At 36.9% G+C, this 27,691-nt stretch overlaps 1 protein-coding gene across 9 annotated transcripts in view; it reads right to left on the bottom strand.

Moving 5' to 3' along the window:
* CYRIA (CYFIP related Rac1 interactor A) overlaps positions 1 to 27,691 on the bottom strand; it is a 58,169-nt gene that overhangs the window by 2,961 nt on the left and 27,517 nt on the right. For 2 of the 9 annotated variants that reach the window (XM_055810118.1, XM_055810121.1), the window contains 9 exons: positions 17,407 to 17,486; positions 8,049 to 8,170; positions 6,970 to 7,075; positions 5,769 to 5,905; positions 5,602 to 5,679; positions 5,210 to 5,326; positions 5,034 to 5,113; positions 3,079 to 3,205; positions 439 to 560 (listed from right to left, as the gene is read on the bottom strand). In XM_055810118.1, coding sequence (XP_055666093.1) covers positions 439 to 560; positions 3,079 to 3,205; positions 5,034 to 5,113; positions 5,210 to 5,326; positions 5,602 to 5,679; positions 5,769 to 5,905; positions 6,970 to 7,075; positions 8,049 to 8,170; positions 17,407 to 17,476 — 959 coding nt within the window. In that variant the 5' untranslated portion in view covers positions 17,477 to 17,486. Of the gene's footprint in view, positions 1 to 438; positions 561 to 3,078; positions 3,206 to 5,033; positions 5,114 to 5,209; positions 5,327 to 5,601; positions 5,680 to 5,768; positions 5,906 to 6,969; positions 7,076 to 8,048; positions 8,171 to 9,411; positions 9,546 to 17,138; positions 17,219 to 17,406; positions 17,487 to 27,691 lie in introns of all 9 variants that reach the window. The other 7 variants (XM_055810119.1, XM_027790911.2, XM_055810122.1 and 4 more) reach the window with 6 other exon arrangements.

Below are 27,691 nucleotides of genomic sequence, written 5' to 3'. Positions count from 1 at the left end.
GCAAAAAAAAAAAAAAAAAAAGAAAGTGTAATTAGAAGGGAAAGAGAGAAGGGAAGTATTAAGGGTCTGAGAAGTAAATTCTACTTTTTGCTTTTGAAATGTTGTAGTTTCTAGGGTATTTTATGCAACAAAGCTTAGATACATTTTTTACTTTTGATGTATTATTTACCTTTTAAATTGCTAAGTTTTAGGTGATAAACAAGTGTCTCTGAAGAAGGACGTTGTAATTTCCAATATTAATAGTCATTGTTTATCAAAGTGAAATGGAATTGAAAGAAATTAATATAACTTAAGAAAACTCCAGGTGATGAAGGCAAACCTAAAAGGACAATCTTCTTAATAAATCAAAGCTTCTATGGTGAAAAGTCTATAAAGAAATTGGAAGAAAAACAAAGAGGAATTTGTTAAAGCTGATTCAAACAATTATTCCACACATACCTGAGAGCATTCAGAAGTCCTTCCACAGTGTCAGGTGGCTGTTCCTTTAAAACTTTTATGCATCCCTTCATCTGGGAACAGAAGCATGCCACTATTGAACAACAATATATGAACTGCACTAGCTGAAAACAAGGAAAAATTTCACCATAGGCAGGTTTTTTTCCTACTGAGTGTTAATGCTGCTTTATATGACACAATAAAAGCATTACAACTTATTAAATATTACCTTAAGGTAAAAACCTAACTTTCGAGAAAGTAACATCTACTTTAATGCTTGTAGATAGTAAACTCAATATTAAGTGTATATATTTTAACTTGCACATGATTTCTCCAATTACAACTTAAAAAATACCAAGAACAGCTAATATAAACTAAAAAAAAAAAAAGATATTCTGGAAGAGAGTTCCATGTCACTGCTGTTCGCAACTATCAGAAGTTTCAACTCTGACTTATTTTAATGCTTGCACACAAGGAAGTAATTTTCAGTGTTCATTTTTTAGTTGTAAAACTAACTGGTGTTAACTTATGATTTGTTTCATAATTAGTGTTTACAAATTTAATCTATGATAAGAATAACACCATGTAGATTTTAAATACTATACTGAATTAACATCTTTGTGGAGGCTATAAAAAACAGGCTGAAACAAAAGGGGAAATGAAGCAAAGAAAGCAGAGGTAGAACTCATTTGACCCATTATACAGACTCCCTATCCAGTCAACAGAGAGAAATAAGAAATTCCTCTAACCTGTTCAGAGTATACTTTCATATGTAATGAAACATCCTCCAGAAGTACCTATTTCTTCCCACTGCTATGAAGACATCTAAAAGCTATCCAAAGATTAGTTTAGATTAATCCCATCTTATTTGAAGTGACAGATAAAGACATGGCAGAGTCAAGATTTGAACCTTCTAATTTTCCAAGTGACATTACAGTGCTAAATCTACATTCCAGTATTTTCTTTGCAGCTGAAGAGCAACTGCCCTATTATGGAAATGGATGATGAAATATTTAACTGAAGTCACGGTCCATGTATTTGCCAATAAAAATTATTTGGAAAATGTAGTTCAGCCTCCTGCCCAAGGACTAGTCCAACAGTCACCGGTCACTGCTCAGCTAGCTAATTTCTACCTTGACCATAAAACTAGCTTTGCAAATTGCAGAATTCTCAGGGTAGCAGCACATGTTTTGAAGTGACACAGTTACTTTTCCTGAACTAGAGAAACTCAAGACTATATTCACATAATTCAGTACAGTACATCATATCAAATCAGATAAACTCAAAGGGGATAAAAATTCAAACCATTCTTTTCAATTTTTGTTTGAATCCAAATCCCTAAAACAGTCAAAAAACAGAGGCTGTTAGGATGTCTAAGCTAGGAACAGCTTGAAATAGTGTCTCCAGTCTTGAAAAAGTAAGGAAAGGCTAATTTGTTCCACTGTCCCTCCCTGAAATTCTCTTAAAATGGCTCCGAAGAAATGAGTAGTTTGGAGAAAATAATTTTTTATCAAGTAAAACAAAATCACCACCTGAAATATTAGATTTTTACATTAGAATAAAGATTTGGGACCATATACTCATTTTTAAAAACTGAGTCACACATCTCCTGCCTCCCATTTACATCTAAGCTAACTTTCCTGTAAGATTACAGGGCTTTAGAGTAAGTGTGAGAAACAAAGCACTCAGATTGTATATTTGGTTCTATCAAAATTTTACTTGTGTACTTGTGTTGTCTCTGTAGGCAAGAGACTGAATTAGCAGTCAGGAAGTCTGCATTCAATTCCCAGGCTCTTTCTGCTGCACAACCTTGAGCAAATCAATCTACCTCTTTGTGATGTACCTTTCCCTCTATAAAACAGAGTCAAAGAGGAGATGTGGTAAAATACTGTATCTGCAGATGAAAAATGCTAACAAAGGTGCAGTATCATGGAGCACAATTTTTTATATAAACATGTATATTTTCTTTTCTTTTGAAGTAGCCTTCCTTGTAACGGGAAAGATCTAGCATCTTTTTTCATGAATAACAGCTTATTTCTGCTGAAAGATGTGGCGCATGAGATTTAGGTTTGTAAAAACACGTAGCAAAACTAAGTACTTTTTTGTGTGTGCTTGCAGTACCTCAGATGAAAAAATGTTGATTTCCCTGTGACTGGTCACGTCAAAGCTAAACAGAAGGCTCATTATCGACATCACAACAACATTTCAGTTCTGCTAATTCAGAGCTCAGACAAAGCAGAGAAATGTCAAATACCTGCTTATTTACAACAGAACTACTGCCAAAGATGAGCATTTTAGCATAAATAAATTACATGATTAATGAAAAATTATGACCACAGCACTTATTCCAGGGTAGGTGTAATACAAAATTATTTTAGTGTAACCATACAGGTGGAAGGAAAGCAGAGCTAACAAAGAAAAATTAGTAACTGTCTGGAAGAAAATACGAGGAAAAAAGGACTTATCCTTATTTTAATTTCAAACAAGATGACATTACTGAAGTACACAGGTGAAGATACACTCTAAATTTTGCCGTTTAAAAGTGATTAAAATTATTTATATAAAGTCATAAGCTTGTGCTGAAAAAAAGCTGCAAACTAGTATTCCCAAACCTACAGAGTATTAAAGAAAAGTCACTCTTACATCAATCTTTGATGTCTTTGAGAAAGCTCCCACAGGATGAACGTGATCATACAGAATAATAACTCCCACCATTACTCGCATGCAGAACATGAGAGTCTCTTCACTGGTGAATCTACTCCTGTACTCTCTGGAAAACAGAACAAAATAAATAAACAGTCTTTACTTTTTACTGGAAAATTTTGCAAACTGGACTACAAGCGCATGAAATCTGAACTAAAGTTGTAGTTTAAGGTTTTAAAGATCTCTGAATTGCATAAATCCTTGTCAATTTAGAAGAATGGTTCGAAAGCAAAGAAAGATATCTAAACGCCTTCTAATACCCCCTTTCACAATTCAGATATTCACTTCAGTAAAATGCCTATCATGATGGCTTCGTAGAAGACTTCCACAGGTTCATGAAATATGATGGAGACTGATCATACTTCTGTTTAATACTAGAAACACAACATATTGGGACCTTTAAAGGAAAGCTACTCTTCTTGCTTAAAATCCTACTTTGAAAAAGTGACGTAGGATCTAATTTTGGCAGCTAGTAAGTTCAGGGCTTCACCTAGGTGGATCATAGTCACTGCACCCTCTCTCTCTTCTAAACCCATAGGCAACCTGAAGGACCCAGGTTCACTGAACATCTAAAATGCAGAGGCCTATTAGATAGGACTGGACTGAACTAACTCCAAAGAATTTTTCTTTGACTTTTCAATTGCAAAATAAGAATACTGATGGCACAGTTAAGACAGACACTATCTCCTCTAATCCCTGAAACCATGGTCAGGCAATGAAAAATTAATTACAGAAGAGAAGAAACCCCATTTACAGTACAGAAAAACAAAAAATTACAGTACAGTAAACCCGAAAAACAGACATTATCACAATTTTCCTAACAAATACTGAGTAAATAATATATTGTATTGTTGTATACTGTCATTCACTGATTTTCAATATAAAAAATTATTTTTCACTTAAACATACCTTTAAAATACTAAAATCTGTATTATACTGCCTCTCAGTTTATAACAACTTTAACTTTTACTCTTACACAGCATCATAACATGAACAGATTTAAAGGCCACAGACATTTTGATGGGAAAATGCTTGACTATCCCTTAATTAGAAATATCAGATAATCTTCTGGTAGATGACTCACAACATTCTGTTTCTCTACTGCCAAAAAATGAGCTGACACATAAGGTTACTCTTCAATTATTACTTTGTATGTCTCAAGATTGTGAGATGAGTCCCAACACCTACCTACACTTCTCCAGAATTTTCATAAACAAACACAATAACCTCAGGAATTCAACACTTTACAGGGAATGATTCAAAGACAGGAAGACTACCTTGACTCTAATCTTGTAAGTGTTTTCCACTCAAAGAGGCATCTAACCTAAAATATACTCAACTAAATGCATAGCTAAACAATAGCAACCCACTGTCTTGCACATTTTTCATACAGCTGAACTTTCTCATATCCAAAGTAAGATGGCTGCATCCAAAAAAGACCTACTGAAATGACTGTCAAAATAGTCCCTGTGCATCATTTCCAAAAGTGCTACTTGGAAGAGCTAATATTTTGCACCTGTGTGGGCTGATAATTGAGCAGCACGGGCAAACAAGAGGCAGTTGTTGGCCTATGGCCTTGGTTAGACGAGACACAGGCACTGAAGCCTGTAAGTGCATAAGATTACATTTATATTTTAACCTTTTGTTGAAATGCAGGCTGACCATGTAAGCTCTTCCTAACAAAACTCAATGCTGATTCATTAAAAATATCGTAAGGTGGTTAAAATAAGAGGCAAGGCTTTCCAATACCAGGTCATGCTTTGTATACAAAAGTGGTAACTTAAGGCAAACATACAGGAATTCATTTGGAAAAGCTGTGTTTATCCTAGGTAACCACTTAAAATACAACACACATTCTCTCATACAAGAAAAACAAGATTTAAGGGAAAACTTACGGTGTTTCCAACATGACTTTACATACACTAGCCATAGTACTTAGACAGTCCGTTGTATTTTCAATTGGTAACGTTTTGTTCTAGAAAGGTAAAAAACAGTCAACATTCAGTAAACTTATCTTGTAAAATTAAGATCAAGAATGTCTGTGTTAGACCTTTTCTCCCCCGCTACCTACTTCTGATACAAAATGTGTAGTTGCATTACTGAGCGTTTTCAGCATTGGTGTGGCTTCTGCATAGAACAGGGACATCCTATTGGCCATTTCATTGTTTACTTCATTCTCAATGTCTAGCTGATGAAAACACAAGAAAAAAATAAGTCAGTAAAATTCTTTTAAAATCTTGTTGGCAGCCAAAAAAAGATACAGTACATGATCATGTCAGCAAGCAGATTGTTGCATGAACAGTTCCACTCTAATCACTTAATCTGGACTGCTGATTAACTCTCAGTGTGAAGGAGAGAACACAACGGCTAGCGAATCAAAGGAAAAAACATTACCATAAATGGTATAAATGCATACTAATAAATACCTCAGTGTGAACAGTAAATCAGATTTTATTTACTTACATGCATGTTATTTATTCTGTTGCGACTTATTGTCCGCCTGTAATAGCTGAAGTCATTCTGAATTGCTGGGTTCCTCATCTTCAAGGAAGACAAACAGGAAATAATCAGTTTCAGTTCAAAATATACGTGAAAAAAAAAATCAACATGGATTAGAAGACTCTATTAACCTTAAGTTCATCAAAACGAAGAGTAAAATGTAAGATTTCAGCAAACTCTTTCGCTAGAGCCTGTTCCCGTTCCAGGTGCTGAGTTGGAGTATAAGGTGGGCATGTCAAGGACTCCAATAAGCTCTGCAGGGCTTTCTCTGAATAAAAATCAGAAGTACAAACTCTATTCAGTCCACATTATGATAACAATTTTAAGTATCTAAATATACTTTGTTCAAAGGGAAGGAACCCTTCAAACATGCAGACCCCTAACAGAAATGCTTTTTCTTACTATTCTAAGGTGAGAAACATTAGTGAAAGACATCTGCCTCTTTAGGCGCTCTGCCATTTTCTCTCTATTTTGTATCATTGAGCTTTTTTCCCTTTTTATCACCCTTTACCTGGGGTCTTTATCAAAAATTCTAGAGAAAGTGTTTTTCTTGCATTCAACTCTTTCATCTTCCCCAATTAGCTATCAGCTCAGTATAGAGATTATTCTGGCATCTCTGTTACTGAAAGTGTACTCTTAGACATTGATAAGAATGTAATTCAGCTCCCGTAGCTATAATTACTAGCCTCACTCAAAAAGTGAAAGACATACTTAGCAGGAAGTTGTAGAAGAATCCCCTCGCACTGGGAGCTTTCCCGCGTCATATATACATTTTTGCACACCGGTTCTCTTTCAGAGTTCTAATTCAAGGAACAATTACATCATTTTGGGGGTTTGTAAGGATGACAAATCAGTGTAAAATATGCCCAACTTCGGATTTTCACCCTGTGAGAAAGTACACTGATATACTTCTCCCCCTTTTATCCTTCATTTTAAAAAGTCTCAAAAAATTATTGGTCTGCATTCCTTTTAAATCTCTGAAGGATCCAAATTACAAAAAAGAAATTTCATTAGTACAATATGGACCACTGAAAAGCAGAAGAGTGGCAGGCACCAGAGTAAACCTTTATACAGTTTTATCATGTTCTTTGCTTGTACTACTCCATTTAGCTAATACAGATTTATTTAAAGCGGCAAACTAAAAAACTATGATAATTTGGAAATTAAATTAAGACTAAAAACATGCTTTGATAAACATAATTGCTGCTAAATGTCTGTTGATATTAAACAGAAAGAATAATAAACCTTTAAGAGTCTGTGGGAAAAGAAACTTCCTATTTCTTTAAATATAAAAAGTAGCCTAATAAACAGACATACCAAATCAGGGCTCACCTAATCTGAGTGAAAACTCGTAGAAGCGCTTCAGCCTTACGACCAGAGGACATACTGAATTCCATGCTTTTTCTTGTAACTGGATATCATTGGGATTTTGTATTGCCTGAAATGAAAACATTACTGTAAAGAACTGTGATATGCAAATATCAAGCAAAAGGTAGTCTGGAATTTTTCTACTATACTATTTTAGAAAGTATGTACTGTAAAACACAGAATAATCATGCAAAATTACATTGCACAGGAGTAGGGAACTAGTTAGTCAACCCCCCCCCTCCCACGTAGTAGGAAATTAGTAAGTAAAAAAAATACCATGTTTTCTACCATCCCTCTCCCCCATAACATACTGATTTAAAATTATTCGTTCCAGTGCACCACTGACATACAGAAATGTTTTCACATATTCTCTGGGGAACAAAACTATTGTAGAAGCATCAGGTAAGACCTTTTGCATGACTGCTGGTTGCAGAAATAGTCTTTTTTTTTTTTTTTTTTTTTACAGTTTTGATGCTTTTGAAATCTTCCAACATATTCAGGTTCTTAAATAACCAACAGCTCATGTGAACAGTAACTGCGACACTGCTGCAGGAAAAGGTTTAGTCAGCTGAGAAAAAAATTAAGTTACAGTTCAGAATTGTACTTTGGGACCAGTTTCATAGAATAAGATGCATCTGAAGTAGATTTAAGGTTATACTTTACTATGGTTCATTATTTCACTTTCACAGAAGAAAAACTATTTTCAACTTTTTGTATAGTTTATTTCTGACATGTGAGTATTATTTCTTCTGTGTCCTCAACTTTGACTTACACCACGATATATATGTAATGGTGTTACTTGAAGTGAAAAGTAATTACTAATAGTAAACGTAAAAGAAGTTCCAACAGCCATCTTTTAATGGTTTCACATTAGAGCTTTATATTCAATGTTACACATAATCTGTAATGTATTTTCTAAATACAATTTTAATGAAAATTTTTGTATCATTTCATAGAAAGTGCTTGGATACAGAAGAGAAGCAAGGAACACATTTGAGTTTTGCTTGATTTTGCTTCCCAGGAACTGTCATTAACAAACATACATCTCTAATTTCTTGTCCAGCTCCTTTGTAAGCCTGAAGGTCTGCAAGCATACTTTCCGAGTCCTGTAAAACTGCACTGATCTGATTCCATACCTCCCTTTCTCCATCTGTGGGCTGTGCATCTAAGAAACAGAAACGCAAAATATACAAAGTCAAAAGGTAGCTGAAGTACAAAGGGCAAGATTTCAACGTTCTCAACATTATATCCAGCTTGATTATGTGTAGCTCCATTCTGATGTGTTTGTTTTTTTTTTTTTTTTAAATACACAATTATACTGCACTGCCATTCTGCTAGCATCCAAGTTTCTGCTTTTTATAGCAAGGAAGAAAAAACAGTACAGTTTTTGTATGCTTTAGCTCATAATGCCTCTTCTCAAAACACAGCATTTTAAAGTGAAGCAGTATCGTAAAGTAATATTATTAGAAAATAGGATAATGCATCAGTCCCTCAGTAAAAATGTCCCCCTCCTTCATGAGCTCCACAGCTCAATTACGAAGAATTGTTCACTTTTCTTGCAGCTTGGGGATAAAATCAGGCCTTTCAGTGGATGGAGCAGAGGGATATTAAGCCACTTTTACTTTCCTCCAGGCTTCCTTAACCAGGGTAATTTATTTCTCCTTTTGTAAATAGAAGAAATGTAACAGATACAGTACACTGTTAAACATTTTTCTTATGTATGTTAGAGATCAGTCCTGCTACCAAAATGAATTCAGCTCTGTCAATGATCAGTTTTCAGAGTGGGAGTTGACCTGTAGACCTTTATTGTTCAGAGAAATGGCATTTGGAAGTAGATCAATTTTCCCATTCAAATCCCATCCGATGGGATCTTCACAGAAGTGTGACACCAGGGAATGGTGTTATCCTTGTAACATCAACACATTAGACAAGGTAGAGATCTTCTGCCTTCTTTTGCTTTAGAACACAAAGACAACTGGAACTGACTAAAGACGGGTTAACCTATATATAGAATTGTAGTTGGTATTTGCAGAAATAATTACATTGTCCCAGCAGATTCCTACAGGGACACAAAATTTTTTGTTTTTCTTAAATTTATATTAGCTTGTGAAGATAGAATTTATTTTTTTTTTTAATGGAAGAAAAAAACAACTTGGAAGGTGAATCTTAGGACTTAAGGACTACTTGTTTCAATTTAAAGCAGTGAGATGCCTTTGGTTCAAAACTCACCAATTAGGAAGAGCTACTGTATAAATCTCTACATTAATAGGCAAAAAAAAAAATTTAAAATAATTTTTCTATTTAATCTTCTCACTCTCCTTAAGAAATGAGACAGAGTTTTCTACCCATGTATCAGTACAGGGTTCGTTTACCCACCCCCCACTAGAAACAAATGAACTGGTTCACCTTGAGGAGTATGGAAAGAGCAGGCATTCTCCCCATGATGTTTCAGGTTAGAATAATTTGTTTGCATGTGTCAAGTTGTCTACGGACCTTGCACGGATGAGACACAAATGGCTGAGCTTTACATGTCTGTAGGTCTGAAACAACAAATTTTTCCATATTCTTATGTCACCCTGAGCCCCATGAGACTGGGCACATGAAAAAACACCTATTTGACTTTCCTTTTATTCTGGAAGTTTTCCCCAATCTTTTTAAAACACATAACAAGTGAAAATAAAAATAAGATGGGCTTACTCAGCTGGGTTTTGTATCCAAAATACTTGACATACTATCCTTCAAAAAGCAAGGAAAAGTAGCACCAAAGGGAAAAGCTATCCTAAATAGGACAATCCCAGATGGGACACAGCTGTTGAACTAACCTATCAGTCACATTAAGTTTTACAGTGTTACCGACTGGTTCTTTCCCCAAGCTGCAAGAAATCTCAGGTATACACTGTAAGGGGTCTGTCACCTTGTGATAAAGAAACAAAACAGTAAATGCTTCGGAGTTTAACTAAGAAAGTGGTAATCTTGCTAAACAGTTACATATCATAGACCAACAGAGTAGGGGGAAGGTAGGAGTCACCTATAAATCAATATCTGTATTTTAATAGTTAAATAGAAATTAATTAAAATAACATTTTCAGTTAATATTAAGACACAAAAGCAAGTAAGTAATTTATTAGTGCAGTTCATGAGTGTAAAATTTGTATGTTCAGGTCACCTGGAAGCATGGGTTGGTCAACAAGGTACTCCTATGTTACTTTTTACAATGTATTTGCTTTAAAAATTAGCCTCTAATAGAAATGTAAAAACTATAGACTGCTCAGCACTTTGGGACTTTAAAATGGCCTTTAGTATTGTTAGCCTTTTCCAGATTTTCCTAATTCATCTTTTGGAAGCTGGGGGAAGGCTGAATATTTGAAACCTATTGAGCTTTCTGTAGTGTCCCAGCACCTGGGGATGTAGGAGTTGGAGGAAAGTAGGTGGGTAGAAGAGGGAAAGAAAGGTAAAGGAGAGGAAGAGGGCTGCAAAGGCTACAGAGCAACAGGCTTAGCTTGCATTTGCAGAAGCAGTTTATATTTATGCTGAAAGTGTTTAGCTTAAAAATAAAGGTAGGGAGGATGATTCAGGCTTTTTTTAAAAAACAACATGCATCTTACTTATGAAATATATGTTATGCAAACAGATGTTCTGATAAGACCATGGCCATGTTTCAAAAGGGATTTTACGTCAAGATCTTGCCAAAGATGGTCAGCTAAAGTAACTGCAATCACTCACTTTGAAAAAGATTTCATATTGCTGTCAACAACAACAACAATAATAATAGCAACAACAACTAAAAGGAATACAGACTTCTTCATGACAGATTGTGGCTTTTAAAATTGGTTTTCTACTCCAACAATACCACAGTTTGTTTCTCTGTTCTGTGTAAAAAAAAAGCCAACTCTGAATCACAACGTAGGATCACTGCTGGGCAGTGCTTACCTCTTGCCCCCATACCCCCAGAGAACCAGCATGCGCTTAAGCTATTTGAGCCCACTTATAAATAAAACCATAGCCACTGACTAATCCACACTGAATGCAAGCCCCCTCAATAATAAGTCACCATAATCACCCGATTTACAGCATTTCAAGCCTGAGTTTTCGGAGTACGCGTGATTAGCATTCAGAGTACGCTGTCTTTAGTAAGATGAAATAGGAAACGCTTTCACTTTCCTTTGCCCAAATGTTTCTAATGTGAACCCTAAACCTGACAACTAAATGAATCCTCTATCAAATCAATTCAAGAGTCAGACCAGGCTTGACTCTTCCATATATTCTACCAGCAAATCTTCATTTAGAAAGCAAAAAATTTAGCTCTGGAGAGAAATGTCATTTCATTGGCTCCATCAGAAATAACCAGGATATGGCAATTCATCTATTCCATCAACAAATGCTGCTTCTCATGTTTACACATGATCTATTCCACGTTATGGCTGGGGCTTCAGACTTCATTAAAAAAAAGGGGAAAGCTGGACTGATTACAGTCCATTTGTGGATGCATTACATATTTCAGATGCATGGTGGGGTGTGCAGATGGAATCATTATTATTTTCTTAGAAAAATATCTGTCATTCATTTAAAAAAAACCCTCACAGCGCAAAGTATCTCTCATTCTTCACCAAGTGTGCACTAGAAAAAACATAGAAACTGCTATGTAGGTAAGACATCAGTACTCATATGACAAGACTAAATATGAAAAGGCTATGAAAACTTTACCAATACAAAATCAAGTGTAACAATATCCCAGTAATTAATCTTTATGAAGTGGTAAGACAATACTAAAAAGCGCTTCTATCCCACACACCTTTGCTTAATCTGAAATGCAGACCAAAGCACAGAACTTTATTCTACCTTCAAACTGATCGCAGGTTAAGAGGATTCCCGCTGAAGCTGTTTAGTGCTTGCACTTCAGTGAATATGGAATCATATTTGTCAAAAAAATCATCATACCCTCCTGGCCTTACAGTCTAGCAAAAGAATAGCGAATAAAACAAGATGTCTTGCAGGCTCTGTCTTCAGCTTTTCTTGTCCTGTCCGCTGCTGATGGCGGCCAGTAATTCCACCAGCCACCGACGGCAAGTTACAGAGCAGTACATATATTTTACCGTACAATGCTAAAGTCGTGTCTCAGGTTTGTCATCATGACAATGATTTTTCCCATTCCAATCTGGGACAAAGTTAGACGAAAAGCTAGTTTTATGTCCTTAGAAAAGATAAAAGGCATTATAACCACAGTGAATAATGCATTTTAGAGGGTATCAGAACCTGCTATACTCCATAGACTAAAAACAATTGTATTCGGTAGAAACAGCACCCTATCCAGTGTACACTGGATTTCTGAATTTCATCCTTTCTAAACTAGCTAGAACAAAGTGAAGCTCCCTAAAGTGTAAATACTTGCTATGGGCATGGTGCTGTGCCAGGGATATCAGTGCCAGGTATGGCAGACACAGGGTGGACAGCCTCTCTCTGACTGAGCCGTAGCTTCTCGCCCAGGGCACTCTGCAGTGGGAGACAAGAGTTTAACCTCCCACAGGCTGGATACACATTACATCTCCAGCCTTGCCGCCTGTGGAGAGAGGTTATTAATTAATATCCTATTAAGCAAAAGGTGGGCAGTTGCTCAGCTGCCAGACATGTTCTAATAATTGACACTTTTAATCATACATGAACAACAATAACTGCAAATTTCATGAATCTTTGCAGTACTGGTGGTGGTAGTGAATCCTAGAAAGTAAGTCCCTCATTCTTAGGGGGGATGAGGGGGATTAAGTCAGGATCAGGTAATGAGCCCACCTACCTAACATTTAGGAAAAAAGGGAACCTGCTCAGGTTAAGGTTAGAGAATTTGGTCTTACAAAAGGTATTTGTTTCTGAGGAGAGGATGGGACTGAAGGTGTCACTTAAGGACGCTTCCTCCCAATAATCTATAAGCTTTAGTCCTTTAGATCCAAAACAAACTGTTGTTACCCCAACCTTCGAATTATTTCCAAGAATTTATGTGGAATTATTTGTTTACTTTGCCTGGCAGCAGTAATTTGACAATAGGTTTTCCACAACAAAGAACACTTGTAAGCTGCTATGGAGAGAGCCTCAAATACCCAGAATTCATTTACCTGTGACTAATTTAAACAAGGTCAACATCTAAAGAACAACAAGGTCAACATCTAAAGAACAAAACTGTTCTTGAACTGACAAAATCCATTTCAAGAGAATTTGCCCTATGGGCTCGTGAAATCCTGAAATCCAGACTCTTAAGACTTGCCATGTACTCATTCTTCCTAACTTTATTTTCAAGTTGAGAGCCAAGAAGGAATTAAGGTAAAGTAAGTGGTATATAATCAAATCCAATATGAAGCAGTTTGATTAAGAATACCCCCACCAAGATACACCAAAATACAGTACACTTTCTGGGAATGAAGAGAATCTCATTTATGTAAACCTTTCAGTAGACGCTAAAAGAAAGTAATTTGGATGAATGCCTATAGGTTGTATTTCACCTCAAAGAAAAGACTTTTTCACCTGCATAGGAAAACACTATTCTCTGTATCACTTGCTGAAGTTACCATAGTTACCATTTGTCCCTGTTTGCTTTCAAGGCCGGACTGAATGCATCTTCAAATCGCTTCTCCTTGCACAGATCCAGAGTAACTGCCTCACTCTAAAATGATTACCAGGGAGCATACAGAACTGCTTTTGTTACACAACATTAACTGAAATCAACGCTGGATTCACCTTTTTTCAAGTATGACCATATTGTTACGAAACTAGGTTGTCAGTTTGGAATGAAGAATAGTGCCAGTAAATGGTGTCAAAAGAATTGCAACTGATGATACAGATAGCTGCAGGAACTGGGGGGGAAAAAGAGATTATTTGAACAATTTTTATTGTAGCCTAAACTTTTCTATAAACTAGCTAATAAAAAAATGCCACCCCCATGCCCCGCTCCCCCCCCCCCCCCCCCCGAAAAAAAAGGCACAATTTGACCAAAAAAATCGTAACTTTAAATTAGGTGAGAAAACTTCATTATTCTAACTGTCCCTGCTTCTACTTGCCCATTTTTCAAGACCTCAACAATTGCAGAGAAGAGATGTATTGGAGGGACTAAGGCTAAATATGAAAAAATCAGGTTGGTGAAAAATATGTAAGAGAAAGGTGAGCATGCAACTGATGGAAAGTAACTTGCAATTAAGTATAGTTTAAAACAAGCTAATAAAAAATCATGGATGTTTTCAAACGATGCAGTACAAGACTGTCCTCCTCAAATTTTTCATCAAAACAGAATACTGCCCTGGATAATAAGAACTGACAAGAAAATAAATTTGTTTTTGTTGCATGGAACAACCCTATCAAATGTGTATTAATCAAGGATAATAAGGGAAAACAATAAAATCAAAACCTACTGTGCTGATCTTACTCTGTAGCTTCATGACTGACCTAAGATACCTAAATCTGTACAACTGCTTGCCATCCTCTCCCATTTCTGTTCCTATTCATGTGCTGCTGCTGGGGCTCTTCCAACCTTGTTATCACCCACATCACCCTCACCTGACTGGAAAAGTACTTAGGTGGTGGAGAAAGGTAAGGTGGTAGTTTGGTGGTGGTGTTTTTTTTTTTTTAACAGCTAGTTTGTAGCAAGTTCAGTTTCCCACATAGCTATCATTCACAATGGGTGCAATCGTGTGTTTGTACATTTCAATTCTAGCATAAGGAATTGAGACTATGTGGCAAAGCATCACCCATAGATGACCCCTTTTGGAGCAGCACAAATTACATCAACTGTCAAATGAAGTTAACACCTTAATGTTCTTTTCGCATTTCCTTTATATAAACACTTGTATTCCTTTTTGGCCAACATCAGCCCATAAAGCCTCTGATATGTGAGGCATGGAGACAGACTATATCTGTTCTACTCCTGTGTACGAGGAAAAAGGCTGTTTCCGGTTTTTTAAGCAATATTTGTGTGGCACATTATACACATAGCAGGAAGAAGTATGTCACACACTCTCCTTTCCTTTCAGGTACAATAAATACCAAATGAGTAGCAGGAGGGGAAAAAAAAAAAAAAAAGCCAGGGCAGGAGTAGCCGAAAACTCCATAAACATTTTGGAAGTAGCGCTGACAGACCTGAGATTTCGCTTACAGCTAATGAAAACCTGCACAAAACCTAGAAAGCAATATGCTGCTGCAAATCATGAAATACATCAACTCAACACACCCCTCATCCTCTGAATGGCTGACTGTAATGACTATTTTAGTCCACGAACTCAAACTGAGAACTTAGGCCACAAAGTCACACGTCCAGTGAGCATGCAAGCAGGCTCTTACCTACGCCCACTAAGACTGCCCTTTGACACTACACAATGGTTAATTAAAGGAGACCACAGCATGCAACTACAGGTGTCTTCAGTGACATCCTTTCACCACAATACAGATTTCATGCCACAGAACTCTCCAGGACTTTATTTCACAAGCAAAATATTTTAAACAGTCACTCCAGAGTATCAAACTCATGGAAATTTGGAGATGATAGTTTTGTTTCTCTCTGGGTAGATGTGCCTGCCTAGCATGCCCATGTGCTTGCACTAACCACTGGTCACCTCCTGTGGGAGAAGGTGCTCCGGCCCATTCAGTTCTTGGCAATGTACCTTTGGAAAAAAATCCAACCTTTGCTGCCAAGGCAATAAAACAACTATTTTCTCCTCTTGCCACCACCTCCACTCCACCAAGGCTTCCCACTGCCAGACCACCTGTTTCCCACCAAGTCTGCAGCCTGGGTCAGAATTACTTTCTTACCATCCAGGTCATGATTGGGCTGATTAAACCTGGAAGCTCAGAGCAGCTGAAAACATTCGTAATAGCTTGGCAAAGCCACAGAGCGCTACTGAAGCCTAAGAGAAAGTCTGACAGAAAAAAAAATTACTTTGTGGTTTGGATGAAGGTTTGACATCACGGCTATACAATAAATTCTCAAATTATATAGTTAGAAGAGAAAAAGGAATAACGGCTTGCCATACCTTCTCCTAAACCAAAACTAACCAATAAACTTTTTTTCATCATTTAAAACTGATCCTTCATAATGAGGTAAATAAGATCTAGATGAGAAGACTGAGATATTTGCAAAGTTGCAGTCATAGACTCTAGCTTTCATCCAAGAAAGCATGTCCGAACAATTTCATGAGATTTAAGTATATGTTTGAATGACTTTTTGAATCAGTGCTTCAGACTGTGTACATGCACACAGTCTCATATATCAGTAACTTTATTTCCAGAAAAATAATTTAGGAATAAATGATTCAAGAAAACTATTTCAAGGGGATAAAATGTGTGTCTAATCACCTGCAATTCTCTCTTAAGCTATGTTTCAAAACAAAGTTATTTTAAAAACACTGGCTTCTCTCAAAACTTGTTTGTTGGATTTTTTTTTTTTTTAGATTAAAGGTATTAAGAGACAAAACATCACACGCTTTTAGGATTTTAAATAAAAAGCATTTCACGTAATTAGTGAAGTAAGATTAAACCCATTATTTAAGGATTTGATGACCAGTTCTCAAGACAATGTCTAGAAGTACATGCAGGGAAACTAACCAGCAAAAGGGAAATAGCTTTGAATCAGATATAGATGTGACAAGGGAATTAGAATGTGAAACGCTGTTTTGCAAACCAATAACCATGCAATTAAGAGAAATGCAATCAAGCACATACACTTTGACCACTTCACAACTTTTTAGAAACTGCAATAATCTGTTAAATCATCACTGAACCAGGCAAAAATAGTGCCACCTCCACTGCTTATATTTCTTCAGCTTCTTATTTCTAACATGTATTTCCATTCCAAGAAGCATAGAGAAATATTTTAGTAATCCTGATTCATTAAATAAAGGTAAGGTCAAGTTCATTCACATGTAAACTTAACAACAGGGTAAGGTTTTACTTGCTTAACTATCTTTCTGCCCCCTTCTCTGCTCAGAATGAATTTAACTAATTTTATATGGCTTTATAAATATCAAAATGCAATATTCAACTGAAGTGTAATTTGATTTGTTTGCAAATCCCTTTTGAATTGCTTTATGATGCATAAGCGCATGCAGTTCATTAGGAAATAATAAGCAAAGAACGCAAGCCAGGCAAGAAGCTTTGCTCACTTTCAAAGTCAAGGAAAAAATTTGGCCCCTGATCAAGCTCTGTGCAAGTGAGTACTTTTAAAAGATTTCCCATTTGGTTCCTGAAAAATAGAAAAGGAAGAGAAAAGGAGTCCTGAGTGAACAAAGGATTTTAGAGACAAGGACTTGGACAGACTGGTTGTACTGGAAACCACACACCGCAAGCAATCAGATTTTAAAAGTTTTTCCTCAGTTTGCTGTTAAGTTAGGGAAAAGATTCTCTCATTGTCTTGTAATTGTTTGAACTTACTTTCAAAATCCAGGAAAAAATGTGGATAGTTTTCAATTTCCCTGGTAAGGACCTTAAGAAGATTACCCATCCCAGCAAACCTAGTAAATGCAACAAAATCGTAAACAGTTATATTCGTAAACTTAGAATACTACAACTAAAGGCTTGACAGAGTCTGTATCATATATTAAACATTTTGGCAATTTCTGGACCATGAGAAACATTTTGATGGTCAATGTTGTCATACTTATGCATGGGGACAGAGAGAGTAAGACCTTGGATAAACACAGAAGTAATTCCATTTGAACAAATTAGAATTTAAACACCAGTATAACATCACAGAGTACAAACAGAAATTTATGAGTTTATTTGCTTAGCCAAAGAAACAAACTCAGAACTGTATCTGCATTTTTAATTCCTGTAGATTACCGGACTTGAGATTACTGAATACCATTGCAGAGAAAAAAATGAGGTTTTAATCCTTGGTTTGGAAACTTTAGCATAAATTAATTTTATTTCATGAATCTAACACAATTTAAGGAAAAAAGAAAAACTAATTGTTTCTAATCAGTAAGCTGTTTTAAAATATTACCATGAAAATCTGTCAGAAAGAAAGCTAAAAAAATTGCTCTTTTTAGCTTTCAAAAATTTATGCATCTGGGGGTAGGGCTTGGGGGGGGAAGAGGTTCAAACTATCTTATCTGTTATTCCTATCTTTATCGTCTTTAAAAACCTTTAGATTTCAAGTTACTAAAAACTCCCAAAAGGAAAAGTGACCAACTCTCAAAAAAGCAAGTCTCTACGGAAGACAAGAAGGAAGGAGATTTGAAGAAAAGTTTAGCAGTACAGTCCTTAGGAAGATACATTATTCTAAAACTATGTAAAAGTATAGCTTTCTTGGGCAAACTTACAACTTTTTCTCAGAAGAGAGAAAAATTAAATCATGAAAAGCACATATAAGGTTAAAGAGGTCTGCCTGGAGGGATGTAGAAAACTGTAATTTTAAACTCAGATTGAAAACTGATTTTTGCCACAAAGATAAATATTCTCAGTACTCTAAACCATGGCTCTTGGGGCTTACATCTGATGCTCATCTGTTTTTCAGTTTAACTCTTTTCCCACTTAAGAAATCAGACCACAAAAAAATTATTCTAAGTATGTACATGGCTGATACTCCATATGAGGAGACAAGTTTTTTTTCAAATTCTACCCCAAGCATTCCAGAAGAAAAAGTATCATCAACCCTAACTTCTACATGCATGTAAGGGATATATTTCTGTAGCAGGAAAAACTAGGAAGGTAATGTAAGGCCTGGAGATTTCAAAGCAGTCATAGTCATTCCATAAAAAGATATAAATTTAACCAGTAATCTGTTTAGAACATACAGCTTCATGTAAACCAGGTTTTTGTTAGACAAATGGCTTTGTTTCGCATTAAATATTTCAAAATCTTCTCTCCAGAACAATTCCAGTGAGCAGACTGTCAAGCCCTTTACAATTAGCAACATATCGCATATACAATATCAAAACATGAAGAAATACTATTATTCATAAAGCTACATCGGTTTCTATGCAGGAAAAAAAATCACTTTACAGTTCTACTTTCAGAAGAAGAGCTACACTGTATGAACAGAGTCTGACTTTTGAGTAGCCTACAAAGGGGAAAAACATGCAAACAGAGCAAAACAGGTTTTATACAGCATTAAAACTTGTATCTTCAATAATTTAACATTTTCATCACACTGGTATAATACATTTATCAACATCAGATAAAAGGGACAAGCTAATGTGCACACACTTATTTTCCTTTTCATAAACTTGAAAGAAACCATTTATATCATTATGAAATACTATCACAATCTAAATTACTGACTCAGTCTGCATTCTTCACCTTCAAGCCGTATCTTACCTCATTGCCTTCAATCTTCAGAGAATATCCGACCATTTCTTCTACTGCCAAGTTAGCAGTGCATCCAGAGACTAGTTTAGTTGATAGCATGCTTTGAACAGTGAGGAAGCCTTTTTGCCAAAAACCTGAGGATATGCTCCCTCATCTGCATTGAGTAGCTTGAGGTCATGTGCCCAGGCTCTGGTTTCTGATCCTTCTTACAGAAGTACAGCACATTAAGTCTCTGGAGATTTCTGAGTATTTTTCCTAAACTTTTAATTATATTTCTAAGCTTGTTTTTAATTTTAATCTCCTCTGTTTCAACCCTGTGTTGAAACTGATTCAGCTATTTAGGTCACAAGTATGAAGTAAGAACCCTGCTACGAAATTTATACACATTTTCATGGTCAGCCTGCATTTTCCAGGGATCTTGAAGGCACTGGTTTGACACCATCTATTTCCGATGTACATCAACCCATAAAATAGTGATCGTCAACAGAAAGTAAACATCAACATCTAGAAGATATGGGTCAGGCAACTGCTAAACATGCTTCACTTCTCTATGATTTGAAATAATTTCTTTATGGTTTCCTGAAAAACAAAACTAAAAGCAAGGTCTAGTTCCAAGAAACTTTCACTTTAAACTATAACTCATCATTCAACACAAAGTTTTTAACTCCATATTAAAAGGCCAACCTTCACCTTAATGGAAGTGCTAACAAACACAATTCCTTGGCCGAAACTGAATTATTTTATTCTGTATAGTTTGCTGCTTCCCAGTACCTGCATCTTCCAAAATGTCCTTCCCTGAAAACTCTAATAAAGTATTCCAAACTTCAGGAACAGCAAGTCACTTCCAGGATAATTTTAAATGAGATTTCAAAGTAAATAATGACATAAATTCTGAGCAGGTCAGTATACATACTGTGGTTGCAACAGGAATGCAAATGAACAGCTGATGCACAGAAGCAAATCAGAAAGGTTTAACTTAAGAGCATAAAATTCCATTTCATTAAGCTGGAAAGCATTTCATTTTACTTACTGTAAAATCAGTTTAAATGTTGAAATAAGACTAAATGCATATATAAAAATATTGCTGTTGCAGCACTCCTAAATGATAGCAGCTCCTCTTTAGTGTCTAAATCCCTTAAAATTCCAACTTTTAGCAGTATGCTTCAAAAATGGTGACATGTTGACATGACAATGATGTTTGTATTTTCACGTTTTCTACTGTCTTCCAAACCGTTAAAGCTTATCCTAAGACATTACATAAGCACATAGAAAATACCTTCTGAGCTACTGTTGACAGTTTAAAGCGCATTACTGATTTTTGATGCCCAACATTCAATTAGTGGCACACAGACATAATAAACTGTAAAAACAGTACTGAACAAGAAAGTATATTTAGCATTTTGCATTTTATATACCATTACCTAACAGCTTATTTAAAAATGTTGAACACTGAACAAAATAACAGAGGCTGGTTTTCTAACACATCACTTGGTTCATCAAATTTCATTAATTTAATTTTGACATTCTGGAGGCATTATCTAGAACGGGAAAATAAATTCTTTCTCCCTCACTAAACCAATCAGTTTATTCTTGAATTGTGATAAATAAAAAAACTACCCCCCACAAAACAAATCAAAATGCAACTTTCAAATCTGCCATGGAATTTATACACGTATCCTAAAAATACACTAAAATATACATTTATTATATACTGAAATCCAGTTCTGAAAATTTAGTAAATGTCCACAAATTGGGTATTATCAACTAAATATTGCATGTCCAAAGCTAAGCATCATGTTATTTAAATCTTGTTTAAAATCTTTGTTTGCACAATGTTATAAGCGATTCCATAATTTTGAAGTGTGGAGTTTCATATTATTTTTAAATGACAGCTACAGTACTATATAAATTGCTAGAGAAATACTAATTTATTTCTTCTTCCTTTGCAGAACTCATTTAATCGGTACCAGCTCAAAACCATCAGCAGCACTGTAACTAAACTGAAGGTATTACATACAGACAAAGCCTTTAAACCTTGTGTTAGTGAAAAAGGACACATTCACCAGCTCAACACTCTGCTGCTCATCGGTGCTCCCTTGCCCGATACTATATCCTAAATTTGCCTGCTTACATAAACATGACTCTAAAAGGCTTTTGTCAAAACCAGCTGGATCAGCAAATACCTACTGCTTAAACTCATTAAGATCATCCTAACGAAGTGGGGCTGGGAGTGTTCTCATGAGCAGCTCCACTGGGAGTTTCAGGAGAAACAGAAGCTGCCATGTTCAGGAGTGGCAATGAAATATTAGGACCAGTAACTTCTAAAGGCACACCTACATGGGTGGAGACGGCATCCAGTCCGCAGTCTGAGGGAACTGGACTCCATTAAGCATATTGGCATCATTAAAGCAGTGGAACTGACCTTACTGCATGAATAATTAACTGTGGTTTCAAAAAACCCAGCAGCATCTGAATTCAAGACCTCTCAGATCAGAAGCATGATTCCCGATCATTGTGATTTGGAGGAAAAGGATATCAGGAGTCGTCAACATGGATGGTGAAACCATGCCTGACCAACCTGATAGCCTTCCACGATGGAATGACTGACTGGCTGGTTAATGAGCAGAGAATGGTGGATGTTATGTACCTTGCCTTCAGCAAGGCTTCTGACATTGTCTGCCACAGCATCCTCATAGGTAAGCTCAAAAAACCTGAGTTAGATGAATGGACAGCAAGGTGGATTGAGAAGTGGCTGAACGGCAGAGCTCAAAGGGTAGCTCAGGATCTAGCTGGAGGTCTGTAGTTAGTAGTGTTCCCCAGGAGTCTGTACTGGGTCCAGTCCTGTTCAACTGGCTCATCAAGACTCTTGGATGCAGGCACAGAGTGCACCCTCAGCGAGTTTGCCGATGATACAGAACTGGGAGGAGCGGCTGAGACCCCAGAAGGCTGCGCTGTTGGTCAGCGAGACCTGGACAGGCTGGAGAGCTGGGTGAAGCAGAACCTGATGAAGTTCAACAAAGGCAAGTCTAGGGTCCTGCACCTGGGGGGAACAACCCCACGCACCAGCACAGGCTGGGGCTGACCTGCCGAAAGGCAGCTCTGTGGGGAAGGACCTGGGAGTGCTGGTGGACAGCAAGTTGCCAATGAGTAACACAGTGTTGCTATGTAAGGAAAAAAAAAGCAAAAATAGCCATACATTTGTGTTTAAGATGCTAACTCCAAAAAAACCTCAGAGATATTCACAGTGAAGTACCTACAGTATTATCTAGCAAGGCACAGATGAAGGAAAAACACACCCAGGTTCTTTTCAGAGCACAAGCTATATTCAGAAAAAAATCAATTATCCCTGATGTGCCCTCGAAACACTGTATTTATAAGATTTTCATAACATAAGTAACCTACATAACAAAAGTCACCAAGAAGCAACCTCCACAGAAAGAAAATCTAGTGCCATGCATTCCTTACTCAGGTGAAGCATAAACAAAGAAAACCCCAACAAAACTCAAACCCAAAAATCAGATGTGAAGTAGTGAAAATTGGAATAGAAGAAAGTTGCTGAAGGTGAAAGTAACCCAAGATAAAAGAATCATTCCTGCTTTGAAAAATTATTTTATTACAATTCCTAGATAAGCAACACTTCAAGCCAAAAGATTTTGCTGTTATCTGATATACAGATTGCAGGACACAATCAAAACTTGAAAAAAAAAAAAAAAAGTGAGGCAAGTCAAAGGGAGTTAATAAATGGTTTGTAAAGATAAATATATTTTTCACTAATCATAAAATGTTGAAAGAGCTGGCCAACAATATTAGTACCCATAGCCCCAAGGATTAAGAGCTTGTCTTATGGTTTCACTAAAATCAAAAGATTAAAAAAAAAAAAAAAAAAAAAAAAAAAAAAGGATTACCTTAAATGAACTTGTAACTTACTGAAGGGGGGGATTTTCCTATAGGCCACCCCTCACACCTGAACATACTTTGACCAGAATTCCTATATATTTTCAAAGACAATGGCATAATGTCAGAAGAGACATCATGAAAGGATGAAAACCAGGCAACCAAAATATCTGGATTCTGAGTCATAGGTCATAAAAAAAAAAAAGACAACACAACAAAAAAACCCAACAGAACAACAACCCCTTAAAAATTGTAGAATGGAAGCCAATTATGTAATTAGAATAAAATTATATTTCAAATTAAGAAAACGTTGTTGCACTTTGATCCTTCCACCTGAGTATATAGTAATTACAGCAACCTAGTTTGTATATGGCATAGGATGCACAGATGCTTATACACAAAACAGGGACACAATTTGCCTATACACAATAAATGGAGCCTCTATCAATTGACGCCAAGTAAGCAAAATGGGGGACTAATGTTTACGAAACTGATATACAGGAGAGAGATACCCTTAACATAAACAGAACAGGTTTGGCTAGTTTTAAGTGTTTATTCATTCATAACAAAACCACTTCATTTTTTACCAGGTGGATTTTGACTTAGTTCTTCCAAACTCCTATAGAGAAAAGCAGCCACATCATCATCATTCTCTTAAAAGTTTCCTTATCCTTGCCTTCTCTCACCAAAATCACAGTGAAAAATAAATGACCTTAGAACACATTCAATTTTGGAAATCTATGGATTTGGGCATTTGAAAAGGTATCTGGTTTCAACATTTGTGAATATAATAAATGAAAAATCTATTCTAGATCATACACATCCTTAGATAAAGAATCAAGAGACAGAAAAAAATGTTGCTGGTCCTTCCTGTCTGTTAATAACTGCCAATTACTCAGCCTTCTGACTATGCCACACACAGTATTTTGTATTATACTCCCAGAAAATCCAATGCAAGTGTCGGAAAAAGCAAGATGAAAACCATGATATTCTAGTTCTTTGTGCAACTATGGTAAAGACTTTCCTAAGCATGATTTTATTTTCAAGTTATTTCTAGTGCCAGTTGCTAACAGGAATAAGTCTTTGCATGTTAACTTTATTCTTCATCTATTTTACTTCTCTTATCCGATACAGAAATGCCAAAACAGTACATCTAATCTCAGTCAAGCCAGACATAAATCTTGCAGCGACTGGATTTCTTACTGCATATTTGCTAGTGATCTGCTCTGAATGTGTCAGTATGTAGGACATAATGTGTTTTGCTGGCTAAATTTGTATTTATGGTTTTGGAGGGTAATAATCTATTTGATATGTACCTGAAGAAGTCTCTACAAGTCCTCTTTTCTGGAAAAAGGCAGGGAAAAACAGTATCTTAAAATACTAAGCAGCAAATTAATTCTGATCAAAAAACCATACTGACATTAGTGGAACTAAGCTGTGGCTGACTACTTGTATCAGTAGTTCAAGATTTGAGGAATTAAAGATGAAATGTGGAACTCTGTAGGGATTAGCTGCTCTTAGTTTACACACTTCTGTTTAACATAACAGTGGTCTTATTAAATATCTTACTACATAAAATAAGAAAACTTGCTGACCAATTTGCATTATGATGCTGTTGATGGAAATACCAAGAGTTCTACTAGGAAAAAAACCCCATAAAACCACTGTAAACAGACTGGACAATAATATACACTTTTTTTTTTTTTAATTTAAAATTTCAGAAAAAGGTAAAAGAAAAACTTTCTGTGTGTCTCTGGATGAGGGTGAAGGAGGAAAGAACAGGTACCACCCCAAGACAGCAATGTGACAGACCATCTAATACCTAGAAAGGAGTAAAGAAGGTTTTGCTTAACTATGGAGGCATCCGAGTAAGAGAACTGGGCAAGAAGCTTCAGGAGCGTTAATTAACCATGTATCTATCTGTACAAGCTCCTGGAGTGATAACTGATCTTTCTAGAATACAGAGGAGTGTGCCAGAGGAATGGCTATTTCAGACTTGTTTGATACTTATAGGGAGAATTAACTGAATATATGGATGGAAACATAGAAGTTAATTAAAACCAGCAAAGGTTACTAAACAAGGAGAAAACAGCAAACTAAATATGATGATTTCAAAAAAAGCAGTTTCAGTAATCTCAGGTATCTTGAAAAATAGGTCTCTTGGTAAGCTGATTTATGGGATAAGGAACTGCAGGGAACTCAACAGTTAAGAAAACACACAACAGGTTATTCCAATAGACAAAACAAACAAAATGGAGACTTTGAAGTGAATATGCCTACGCCTATACAGGCATACAGAAACATTGAAGAACTACATAAAGGAGGGAACTTTGACAAATAACTGCAGATGAGAAAAGAGAAAATGCTATTTAATACCATAAATTTGCTGCAACACTGAAAATCTGAAAAAGTAGTTGCCAGTGGTTTACTGCCAAAAAAAGGAGGATGGTATGTTTAAACAGTATCTAGTAGCTGTTGTATAGATCCAGTTTTGTTCAATAGTTTTAATTAGTGACAGACAGAGAATAACAAAATACCCTTTTAAAAATACGCACTAAGCTAGAAGGGAACTAAAATATTCTGGAAAACAGGATCATAATTCAAAATCACTTTGATAAACTGGAGATACTATCCTTAAGAAATTCAGTAAATACAAATGTAAAATACTTTGCTCGAAGGAAAAAAATAAATTCAAATCAATCCCACAAATGCAGATGGACTGGTAAGCAGAAAGGCTGATGAAAAAAGTACTTAATCATTATACTGGACTATAAATTAAACATAAAGCAGGTTATAAAGTTGCTAAACTCCAGATTTTTTCAAAGATTGCTCTCACAGTCCAGTTATGGCATGAGGGGACTGAACATTGAATAAGAACAGCTTTTCTCCAAAACACTAATTTGTAATTATGCAGCAGTAACAGAAAAGTATAGATTCCAGTAAAACATCTCCCTTTTCCTTAATTAGCTTTGTGTCATTTTTTAATCCCTTCTGATATTAGCTTATTAAATTCCTATTCTTTCACATTAAACACTCAGTTCATTAAAACATACAGGGGTGGGCGGGGTTCACGGCATTTTTCTGCAAAATAGCCTGTCTTGAAAATTGCGTTTAGTTAACAGACAAGCACATTAGTCCTCTTAATGATGTAAACATAAAGAGAGTCTTAATTTTGCATTGCGGCCAATACTTTAAGAAGTACATTCCCTAGTAAATCTATTTTCAAATCGTATGGTTTTACTTACACAAAATGCCAAACAAGCTTTTGTGCCCCACAACATGAGCTGCTAAAAACTTATTGCAACTTTTTTCGTTATGTTAACAAGTCTGCTGTTGCTGAAGATGACAAATAAGGAAGGAGTACTGTGGATGGTGCTGAATCAAAACCATCCTTTTAATTAAAAAATTAAGACTTCTTGTAAGCTACATGGAAATTAAAATAGCACACTGACCCTGATGGATTCTGCAGTAATTAACTTAAAGCGCTACTGGAAGCTATTCCTAATTTAGCGACGAATCCCGCACAGTAACTTTTTATTAAGACAATAAAAATGATGCACAGTAGTGACTTCGTACCCTACCCCTACTTCGCCATAAAAAGAAATATAAAAAATTCTATTTTCAGCCGACTGGCAGATCGGCGTGGCGATTCCTCGAAGCCCGCCGGCGGCCCCGCTTGCTGCCCGCCCCGCCACAGCGCGCGCGAGCCCGGCGCGGCCCGTCACACGGGGGGGGGGGGCGGGGCGGGGCGGGGCGGGGTTCCCGCCAAGGCCCGCGCGCGGGGCAGGGGCGCCCCCTGCTGCCGCGGCCACCACGGCGGCCACCACGGCGGCCACCGGCTGCTGCCCGAGGGCAAGCCGGGCGGGCTGGGGGCGGGGGGACACACACAGAGCAACAGGGAAGCGCTCGCTCCAAGCAGAAACCGGTGAGCACGTTGGAAACGGTTTGTTACCGTTAGGCCTCGGCGCCCGGCCGCCGCTGTGTCGCACTGTCCCCTGGTAGCCGTGTGAGGGGCATCGCAAAAGTTCTGCCAGGTCGGGCCGTTCACGCAGGTCGCTCAGCCACCAGGCGCCTGCACCGCCGGGGCTTCGGCAGCGACTGCAGCTCACGGATCGGCAGGGGCCCTTCTCTGCTCCTCCATTTCAAACCAAAGCCAAACTAACCTAGGTTGTATGTTCCTAACCCCCTTTCAGAACAAGTGCAATTATTTTAAAAAAACTATACTGCCTTCCCTTTCCTCCCACTGGAACTCAGAATTTAGTTTAAAAGTAACTGTGACTGCCTCTAAAATGATGACAACTAACATTTCTGCTTGAATGCGAAACAGCATTCAAAGAGGTGACCAGGCTCAGCAGACAGTGACGTCCCGAGGCTGGCGCGTGTTCTCAGCAGGGCATCCCAGCCTGGCACCAACACGTGCCACACCAGCCCCGGGCAGCAGCCCTGCCTTCTCCGTGTGAACAGAAACACCGTTTTCATTTACCCTTATTTAAAAAGTTTCAATTAGCATTAT

This window comes from Falco peregrinus, chromosome 7 (genome assembly GCF_023634155.1).
Source record: "Falco peregrinus isolate bFalPer1 chromosome 7, bFalPer1.pri, whole genome shotgun sequence".
Taxonomy (NCBI): domain Eukaryota; kingdom Metazoa; phylum Chordata; class Aves; order Falconiformes; family Falconidae; genus Falco; species Falco peregrinus.
This window is presented reverse-complemented; position numbering and strand designations above follow the sequence as displayed.